The 10,999-nt window shown below is 36.5% G+C and overlaps 2 protein-coding genes across 2 annotated transcripts; one reads left to right on the forward strand and one right to left on the reverse strand.

Annotated features, from left to right (window-relative positions):
- Window positions 1–29: 29 nt before the first annotated feature.
- Window positions 30–1,210, reverse strand: LOC114516160 (ADP-ribosylation factor-like protein 3). Its single transcript, XM_028535559.1, has 2 exons — window positions 798–1,210; window positions 30–486 (listed from the first exon to the last, which is right to left on the reverse strand). The coding sequence occupies exons 1-2, from the start codon at window positions 1,141–1,143 to the stop codon at window positions 128–130; spliced, it is 705 nt and encodes a 234-aa protein (XP_028391360.1). The 5' UTR covers window positions 1,144–1,210; the 3' UTR covers window positions 30–127.
- A 559-nt stretch (window positions 1,211–1,769) lies between these two features.
- LOC114515878 lies at window positions 1,770–6,379 on the forward strand. Its single transcript, XM_028535197.1, has 14 exons — window positions 1,770–1,900; window positions 2,093–2,213; window positions 2,356–2,448; window positions 2,541–2,694; window positions 2,905–2,988; window positions 3,131–3,276; window positions 3,834–3,953; window positions 4,028–4,182; window positions 4,353–4,473; window positions 4,631–4,723; window positions 4,846–4,984; window positions 5,135–5,218; window positions 5,638–5,783; window positions 6,102–6,379. Exons 1-14 carry the CDS (start codon window positions 1,770–1,772, stop codon window positions 6,231–6,233), a joined length of 1,719 nt encoding a protein of 572 aa, XP_028390998.1. The 3' UTR covers window positions 6,234–6,379.
- The last annotated feature ends 4,620 nt before the right edge of the window (window positions 6,380–10,999 follow it).

Raw genomic sequence — 10,999 nt, forward strand, 5'->3', positions numbered from 1 at the left:
ATATATACATTTTATTTGATAGTTTTTAAATGCAGTCTTACTAGAAATAAAGCAGCATGCACATTTATACATAAATAAAATTATAAGATTTCTAAAATTGGTTGAGTTGGGCAGTTTTTTAAATTGTTCAATCTGCCTCCATGCAAAATTTCAAAATGGAATTTTGTACAATTTCAATTCCTTGAAGTTCAGGTCCTAGCGGTGATATCTGAATTCCAAAGCACTCCACAGATCGATCATTTAAAAGGCTGTCTACATCGAGAATGTTACGCAGTACGCTGACCGATCGAGCCCCAGTTTTGTCTTGTTTGCTCGCTAGGATTATTAATGGGACATTTTGCAAGCATGGGTCTTTTAAAAGTTCGTTCAATTTGTCCTTTGCTTCTGCAAAGTGCTGGGTGTCACAGGAGTCAACCATGTATATAAGCAAGTCTGTATCTGCAGTAAACTTTGACCAGTAGTTTTGAACTTTTTCACCACCACCAACTATGGAAGAAAATTTACAGAACTATGGGTAGTCAAGTTGAAGTTTGCAAACACATGTGGACTGATGACTTTCAAAACAGGTATATGCAAGCCATGAAATCAGTTATGGATTTTATTGAATATGAATAAATAAATATCAGTCATTTCTTATTTAAATGACAGTGCAAACATGCAATAAAAAAGTCTGAATGATTTTTATATTTTACAGGAAAGAACTGTCTGAAAAGTCTCTTTTTATTCTCAAATTGTTTTTACGCAAATGATACAATATTTCAATTGAAATTTCGCAATTTAAACTCGAAGGTACGTACTTTCCCAAATATTCAAGTGAACTCCATTCGTGGTCACGCACATAACATTAAAACCTTCTGTTGGTTTTGTTTCATTGCCTCCCGCGCCTGAGCCGAGGTTTGCTAGAGCTGTCAGAAAAGTTGTTTTCCCACAACCTTGTAAACCTAACACCAGAACCCGTTTCTGGACAGCAGGTTTGGGTTCTTGCCCATTGTTGGGGCTTTCGTCGAAAAGTTCGACCTTCCGTCTGCGGGAATACAATTTATAAACACAATAACCAGTACCACAAAACACCGCACAGCTTCCAATAATCACAGATGTTTTCTGGTAGCTCCCTAAGCCGCTAAACCATGTGTACAAACCCATATTTCACGATAAAGATTGCCAAATAATTACATCATTTTCGCTAACAAATATTTGCACATGTGTAGGAAACAGGATTGTGGACTTTGAGTCTTGGATACCTGTTAGGTGGGGTGAAGTGCTACAAACATGGGTAAAGGTGGTTAGAAATGTCGAAATTTTGGGGTATTTGAGGGATAGAGACTTGCAACACGAACCGGTCCATGCATGCAACAGTTCCAAAAACGTAACGACCGCTTGCTCATCGCAACGCAGTGTCGCAACCACACGCACAACGCGTAAATAACCTTCCGGCAGCACACGATCCACGATTCGCAGCACAAAGCATGCAGCACGTGCACGTCTCGAAAAAAACTTTACACGTATTCATATTTACAAATAACTAGCGTAACACGTGTCGCCGTTGGGTTTAAACGTCTTTAACTTTTTGGACTCAAACTCTCCAAGTATTACCTTTGCAGAGCGATTACAGAAAGGGTTGAAGATTTGCGATAGAAAAGGATAGACGAAGTAAAGTATATTTATTGAATCATTGAATACATGTCATTATTAATTCTAATTATATTATTTATATATTTATGTACAAATGTAACAAAATGGATAACAATCCCTAAAACAAATTCTATAGTATGACAACAATCAAGGATGGGTGGTTTGCTGAGATAAATAACCAATGGTATGGACAAGCAATGGCATTTGAAATCAAGAAAATTTTATGTCATAAAAAGTCACAGTATCAAGACATACTGATATTTGAGAGGTAATAACTATGCACATACTGTGGTGTTGCTTCAGTGCAAAACAGGAAGAGGTCCAGAATCTGGATTGCATGTTACACTTTGTTATGCATACTGCTTTATTTTAGCGATTTTTTGGAATTGGTAAGAGGAGTATAGAGAGACATTATATCATGCAGATACATTGTATTGTTGTGATATTTTTTGTTTACCAGCAAATCTCATGGAAATGTGCTGGTTCTTGATGGTTGTGTCCAGTGCACAGATAGAGATGAATTTACATATCAAGAAATGATTACGAATCTCCCATTGAATTCACATCCCAATCCTAAAAAGGTAATTCAAAGAGTATAATTTTAATCATTTCTATGGCTTGATCCTGAGCTAACTAAATTTCTGTGGCAAAAGAAAATTAAGTTGAAGAGAGTGACGTATGTTAACTAACGTACACTAACAGCAGTGTCACTCACGTTTTCAGGTATTAGTTATTGGTGCTGGCGATGGTGGAGTGATTCGTGAAATTGCAAAACATCCATGTGTTGAGTCCATCGTTCAATGTGAAATAGATGAGGTACGGATGAATGAATAAAGCAGACATTTAACTCGTAAGTCTTAACTTCACATATTCAACATTTCAAATTCTTTTCATGGTATAATATTTAGGAAGTTGTAAATATGGCAAAGAAGTATTTGCCCAACATGTCTTGTGGCTACAACAGTCCTAAGCACACACTTCATGTTGGATGTGGCAAAGAATTTATGAAGAAACATACAGGGGAATTTGATGTTGTTATCACTGACTCTTCTGATCCAATAGGTACTGTACATATAAATAAAAAAGTTTGTACAATGCAAGCAGAGTTCTATTCTGTTCCAAATTTGAGTTTGTTTGTTTTTCATATTCTGAGCTTAGTTCAATTACTTCATGACATTTTTTCTGTTGAGCAAGAAAGTAAAATACAACCAAGTAGGTATTCTTCATTAGTTTAAAGTAAAGTTTTTGTGGCATTTCATATTTCATTTCAAGGACCAGCCGCTTCGTTGTTTCAAAAGGAATATTATGAATTCGTGAAATCTGCTTTGAAACCAAATGGTATTCTTTGTAGTCAAGGTGAGAGAGTGTACATTTCATTCTCCTGAAGTAATTTGTAATTCATTTGATAAAAATTCCCGGCTTCCTATAAACACCAGCTCTTTGTTAAAATTACTTTGTTTCCTTATCGCCTGAAATTTATTTCGTCTCGTATCTTAAGGGGAATGTCCGTGGCTTGACAGCGAATTTATTAGGAATATGGTGAAGTTTTGCAAACCATTGTTTCCTGTTGTTCAGTATGCCTACACAAATGTTCCGACATATCCGTGTGGGCAAATTGGATTTCTGATGTGCGGTCGTAGTCCGGTGAGTTTTATTTAAGTTCGCTGCAATTTGCAACGAAAATTTCCGCAGAACCAGCCTATTATGTGGCGGATTAACGAAGCCGGAATACCACAGGAAGAGGCCTGTCATTTCACAACAAAATGTACATGTTTAAATCACTCGATTACCTTCCAACAACGGCAAAAAATTATTCCATTATTTATAGTTAAATGTACTTCCCTAAAGCAGTAAAGTAGTATGTAATTTAACTGTTTGCATTTCATAAATCAATTTTTTGTAGTATTAAAGGCTGACAGCTTTCCATTTACGCGTTTTTTATACGCACGTACACGTACGCAAAATTTTAAATGCTTTTAATTTTTTATTATTTAAAATCTAGGTCAACTAATGCATACTAAAATATGCAGAAAACTAAGTTCCTTCGATTTATTCACTTAGTTTTTTCAAAGGTAACATGTATAAGCCATAAGGTCAAGGATTTAGACTTTTACGTGCGTGTACGTGCGTATGAAAAACGCGTAAGTGGAAAACAGCCTTTAAGGTAAAGAAGTCTAAAATGTGTGTTCGTATCTTTTAAGGAAACAAGGTTTGATCAACCATTTAGAGCGTCTCCAGAATCGCTGACATCTTTTAATTTCAAGTTTTATAATCCGAAACTACACAAAACCGCTTTGGCTATTCCAGAGTTTTTTTATAAGGTAAAAGATTTCCACTTCCATTCCCGCGATTACATTGGCTGTGAAATATATTTGACGTTTGTTTCGCTCGATAGCAACGCAAGGACTATCAAAAAGCGGACGAAATGAAGGACAAAGATTGGTTTTGGGAGAAACGAATAAATGCTCCGGGACAGTCGTTTGGTTTAATCAAAGAGATTGTACAATTTAATGAAAAGATTGGCGATCATGATGTACTGGTGTTTGAAAGGTACTAATGAGATTATCGCTCGTAAGGTAGATTCCTAGATGGACTGGACTGCACTGCACTGCACTGAACTGCACTGGAACTGGACTGATGTGCGTGAACTATAAAGGAACTGAACTGAACTGAACTGAACTGAACTTGGACTGAACACTCATTCTTCTATTTTTTTCCAGTTATATATATGGTAAAGTGTTGGTGGTTGATAACGCCATAAAATGCACCGAGCGAGACCAAGCATTGTATCACGAGTCCTTGGTACATCTTGCTTTAAGTTGTCATCCTGATCCTAAGAAGGTCTGTGGTCCATGCTGTGTTTCTGCATAAAATACGCATTATAATAGTCAAATGATTTAAGTTTTGGTCTCCTAGTTTCTCTCTTAATCATTTGAGCTATGCGAATACAAGATTACTGTATCTTACGATTACTGTAAGAATACTATATTTTTTCCAGGTGTTGATCCTTGGCGGGTTAAGTGGAGGTATTATACAAGAGGTCTCAAGATATGGTTCAGTTCAGGAAATTATCCAATGCGAGACAAGCCAGGTATCTAAGGGAATCTTTCATTGTTAAATCATGAATAACTACGAAATACATGCATGAATGCTTGTTTACCAGATTGGCCTGTCTCGTTTGATTGTTTCATGCCATATTGTTCACTTTACTAGGCTCTTCTGGATATTTCCAAGAAATATTTCAATAAAACGTCGACGGGATATGACAATCCCAAGCTAAAAGAACTTCATATCGGTTGTTACACAGAGTTCCTCGTGGCAAACTCCAAGGCTTACGACGTTATCATAACAGGTATCGTTCGTCACCTTTTTTGAGAAACAAAAGTGTCTTTTATAGTCCATGACCAGACCCCATCTAAGATATATTAGCGCCATGATTAATATATTACAACAGTTGAACAGTATATACTCCTTTGAAAATGGTATTTGGTTTTTTTTTCAGTTCCAACGGAAGCGTTTTTGCAGCCTAAAACAAGCGACGTTTTAAAATCAGCTTTGAAACCAAACGGTATCGTTATATCTCAACGTAAGTATAAAGTAACTTCATATAATTGTTTCTTGTTATGTTTAATTTTTTGTGCTGTCGTCATATTAAATATATTGTACTTTTCAAACGATGAATTTCAACAATTTAAGTTTCCTGTTCGTCTCCGAAAAGTCTGGATTATATGTTATATCTGTTCAGTATTTTGTTGCTTCAAGGTCCGTCTGCACTTTACTCTTTTAATAGATGTGAACGACTCAGTAATTAGTTACGAATGCTCTGATGTATAAAAGCTCCTATTTGAGTATCAGTATAACTAATTCCCTCGTTCACATCTATCAAAAGAAGAAAATCGCACACATATAAAATGGCAGCAAAAATTGCAAGTGTAAACGGGCCTTTACGTCTACGTTTTCTTCCTATTATTTGCTTACAACAAACGTCATTTCTTTTCAATATAGTTCCAAGTTTCTGGTTAGAGCTGGATGCTATTAACTCCTTATACAAGTACAATAAGGCATCATTCCCAACAGTCCAACTTGCATATTCCTGGATCCCAACCGCACCATTTGGACAAGTTACTTTCATGTTACGAAGCCTAAATCCAGTATGTATTTTAGTCTAAGACGTCTAATCCAATCTTAATCTAAAATCTTAATCTAATAACCAAAAGCGCAATAACGTCGGCAGTTACAAAGTTTAAACATTCGTCTAATCTAATCTTAATCTGAAATCCTTCTCTAATAAACAAAAGCTCACTAACGTCGGCAGTTACAAAAGTTTAAATATTCGTCTAATCCAATCTTAATCTAAAATCTTAATCTAATAACCAAAAGCTCACTAACGTCGACAGTTACAAAAGTTTAAATACTCAACTGAAAGGAATTCAAAGATTGAGTGAAGTATTTTTTTTTCTTTGTTGCAGGATACCTGCTTTGAAGCCCCGGTTCAGCCATTATCAGAGAAAGAAACCTGCCATCTGTATTTTTATAATGCTGAAGTGCACAGTGCATGCTTTGCTTTGCCAGAATTTGTGAGAAAAGTCATCGAAAGTTGATAGTCGATAATGATAATGATTTTATTTATTTATTTTTACGCTGGGAAATATATATAAATTAAAATAGTGAATAAATTATAGCATATTTCGTTCTCATATATAAATATTAAATATAATATAACCATGCATGCTTTAAATGGTCTAATTCTGGTCCTATATAAAGTTGCAAGCATGTTTCGTGCTCATGTACAAACATTAAACAATATAAACATGCTTTGGTTATGATGTCAAATATTTTGAATTGGATAACCACGCTAGTTAAATGGTCTAATTCTGGTCCTATGTAAAGTTGCAAGCATGTTTCGTGCTCATATACAAACATTAAACAATATAACCATGCTTTGGTTATGATGTCAGATATCTTGACATGGATTCCACGCTGGTTAAGTGATCTAATTCTGGGTCCAATGCAAAGTTGCAAGCATGTTCCGTGCTCATATACAAACATTAAACAATATAACCATGCTTTGGTAATGATGTCAAATATTTTGAATTGGATAACCACGCTAATTAAGTGATCTAATTCTGGTCCTATGTAAAATCGCAAGCATGTTTGGTGCTCATATACAAACATTAAACAATATAACCATGCTTTGGTTATGATTTCAAATATTTTGAATTGGATAACCACGCTGGTTAAATGGTCTAATTCTGGTCCTATATGTAAAGTTGCAAGCATGTTTGGTGCTCATATACAAACATTAAACAATATAACCATGCTTTGGTTATGATTTCAAATATTTTGATATGGATAACCACGCTGGTTAAATGGTCTAATTCTGGTCCTATGTAAAGTTGCAAGCATGTTTCGTGCTCATGTACAAACATTAAACAATATAACCATGCTTTGGTTATGATGTCAAATATTTTGTTCTAAATTTGTTCTTAGTTTGGTCACGTCGAATGCAATTCAGACAATAGATAATGAGATGGCAATGAAGCTTATTGAGGCCGGTTTATCATCTCATTATCTATTGTTTGAAGTTGCATTCAGCGCGACCAAAATGCGACGTATAACCTAGGCCTTAGCCTATTTCAATGGTCGATGGTGCTTCTAAATCCAGAACTCGTTTAAAACAATAGTTAATCAATAAGTTATTCCTCATTATCTATTGTTGTTAATACGTTCGGCACAGGAAAAACAAGACGTTCGAAGCAGGCCTTGTTGTTAAGTGTCATCGATGCATAAAGTGCATTGTCCATTGGAATGTTTTTTGAGGTTAATAAAAGGCGTCATTCGAGAAGAAACTCAGACTTGGTTAAACCGAAGAAGGAAGGATCACTCGAAGAAATCAGTAGAAGAATTTTGCTCAGGTACAAGGTCATGGTTGCTTGGAGATAATGTGAAATGAAATTGAGATGAACTTGATTTTGTTTTTCTTTCTTACTTTATTTCAGAACGAACTACGGCGCGGAAAGATGGGGAAGGCGAAACACAAACGCTTGCTCGCAGCGAATGATAGGTATTGTTCTACTACAATATATGTGCATTTTGCATTTGAAATAACACGTTTGTAGACAGTGGGCGAAACTAGAATACAGTTTAATTGAACGTTTTGGGACTCAATCCCAAATATTTCCCAAGAAATGCCGGCTGAAACTTTCCCGGCTGGCAGAATGCGTTTTTCGGACACGGTTGTCGTATTGTGAAATACTCGTCCGTCAACGCTTCATTCATGTTTGCTTTGTACAGGGAAAGACCTGTATATTGGTGTATGTAATTATGTATATGTACTTTATGCTTGACTAGACGTGTACTGAGTTATTTCACCCTGTAGTCGCTTGTAGTTTTCTACTTCCAAAGTATATTATCGACTTATCGTGCTGTAGTGGATTCCTTTGCTACTTAAGTAGTGTTAACAGGCAAAATCAAAAATATGCCCGCGTGGATTTTTTGTTTTACCGGGAGGTTTTCTTTTTTAGAATGAAAGAATCGTCGGAGTGGAGAGATTTGAAATCTGCCTTGGGACATTTTATGCACGCAAATACAAAACTCGATTTCTGTGCATGAAAATATGCATGAGTAAAATATGCATGGTATTTGGCTTTCTTGGCCGAGATACGCTGAACACTCTTCTGTTTACCTCCTTGATTTTTAATTTTTCGGATTGCGGTTTTTGCTATGCCCAACTCGTGGGTCAAACTAGCCGTGTCAAGCGCATGCGAAGTAAATACAAGTGGTTCTGGGGCCCCACCATTTGTATTTTCTCCATCTTGAACGGCAATAGTCCGGGGAAAAAACATCGCTCACAGAGCGCCTAAAACATAAAAATGCACGAGAAATTGTATTTCCGGAAGGAGATAATAGTCGAGTGTTTTAGTTTTCTCAGGACCATTTATTAAAAAAGAATGAATATTTCGTATACAAAACGTACATGACTTATTCGCGTGCGCAATGCGAAGGCCTTGGACGAGTGGCGCAGGAGTTGTGGAAGGTGTATAATCGGGTTTTCAGTGACTGTAAATTTATCCTGACTGGTGAAGGACCTGATTCAGTTTTACTATCATTTCAGATGACTAGGATCCGAAGACAGATGCTGATGCACCTAAAGACAGATGTTGATCGTCGCAGGATCAGATGATGGACGACGAGACGGGTGTGCAAGTGGATGCTAGTTGAGGTATATACTAGTATATACTAGTTAGAGTAATGCATGATTAATGTAATTGCATGATTTATTCTCCGATTGATTCCTCCTGGTGGTCTAACCTAGTATTTTACACATCAAGTGACATTCCACCCTTTTCGACAATGCATGATAACAAGAAATTTCTCACAGCTCTTATGAGAGTCGTTAAAACTCTCTCGATGAAACTAGTTGTACTAGTTGCATAGATGCGAAAGATGCATAGATGGCTTTAAAACGTTGAAATGAAAATAACAAAATGCAAATGGCATGGGCGACGCGCGCGTAACGAAAAAATTCTTATCCAATTCGTATTAGCCTAATTTTAGATTAATACGAAGGTAATCGCGAGTACTTATATGATTATATAAGTTCTCTGTTCAGCCTGTTATAATGCGACCGCTTCGAAGGACCGTCTGTCAGTGGCAACAAAAATTATACTTTAGTCTTTGCCGGAACATTTAAATTCGAATCATTGAAGTTTGAAATGAAGAAAAAATTACTAATACCCGGTGTTTAGACATGCACTCTCACTCTTCTGTATCCCTTGTTTGTACTTTTTTTTCGGATTGCAGTTTAAGCTCTGATAAAATCCGGTTTAATCGCTAACATGGGGGAAATGAACGTATTGTCATAATTTTAACTGGCTTGACGAAGTTTATATAAAAGGGAAAATATACCTCGTATGATCATATTGCGTGATGTAAACTTGTATAATGGTTTATCTGGGTGTATAGTTTTTAAATTGTAGGTTAACATTGAATAGTACCCTCTTGCCTATATATAAGAAGCTGATCCTTGCTGATCTTTTAAAGAAGAGCCTTTGCATTTTGACACACTTACTATGTTGTTTAATTTCTTGCACGCCCTGCTGTCGAGATGAACAAGAAAGATAAAGAACACAACTGTTTGGAATGGGGCAGAGAAGCAAGTGAAATTCGGTACATTGTTTATCATACGGTGAGAAAGGTATGGGACATTAATAATCACTAGCCATATTGAGAAAGTTGCATGTTGAGCCCGATTACGTTTATTTCCTCCATTTGCGGTTAACCGTAATCCAGAAAGTATAAAAAAAGATAAAAACGGTGCATGAGGTGCATGTCTTAAGAAGGGGTAATAGAAGAGCGTTCTTGTCTACATCGGTTTCCAATGAAAATGCATGCAAGTCGTGAATACGAGGCATTTCTTTATCATAAAATGAATATTTGAATAATTGAAATAATTTTTGTTGCCACTGTCGGACAAAGCGCAGTTTCTAAAGAGCCTGGTGTTTTGCGACGGACAATATGCGCGCGCGCTGCGGCACGTTAGACCACCAGCGGGATCGCATGACGAAGCTCAACTGAGAATTGCATGGCAATTCCTGAGACTCGATTCGGATAAGCGGAAGTGGAGAATAAACTTTAGGTAAAAAACTGAACTGTCATTGTGGACGATTTCTAATGAAAATACCAAATTCGGACCGCCGGTCAGGTGGCCTGAAATTCAGGCTGCCTTTGGAGGGTTTTTCACCGGGTACTCCGGTTTCCCTCCTTTTCGTTTGGCTTTAAAAACAGTGTCCATGTCTGGGGCCAACGTGTTTGTTGATAGTGATAAAAACCAGGCATTATAATACGCGTGTTTTTGACACACTTTGTGTCCTTGTAAAAGGCGAATGTGTCCTTGTAAATGGAAAAGAGTGTAGTTAAAAATCATGCCTCATGGACAAAAATGTCTAATATAATTTTAATCTGACTATTTAAAATAATTATTGTTTCTATTATAAAATTGACATTATTGAATATATTATATATTAAAAAAGGCTAGAGACTGACGGACCGTGCTTTGCATGGCTATACTCTTTTTTATATGCTTGCATTGTAATTTCACGTAGTAATTTCTAAGACTAAGTGATTATTGAACCTAAAGACAATGTGTGTCCTTGTAAAAATTCCGTATTATAATGCCTGATAAAAACGCATGTGTGGCTTCTGGGTTTGATTCCCTGAACACTTTTGCCGTCTTATTTGAACTGAAAAGAACAGTCTTTACATTGTAGCGGGCTCAGAATTGAGACCAGGTCAGTGGTAACTATCATGGCAAGTCTGCCATTTTTTGCTTCACATTTTGAGCATGCGCAAGTTCTCCAACAGAGAT

This window comes from Dendronephthya gigantea, unplaced genomic scaffold (assembly GCF_004324835.1).
Source record: "Dendronephthya gigantea isolate DGI-Jeju-01 unplaced genomic scaffold, DenGig_1.0 000005F, whole genome shotgun sequence".
Taxonomy (NCBI): domain Eukaryota; kingdom Metazoa; phylum Cnidaria; class Anthozoa; order Malacalcyonacea; family Nephtheidae; genus Dendronephthya; species Dendronephthya gigantea.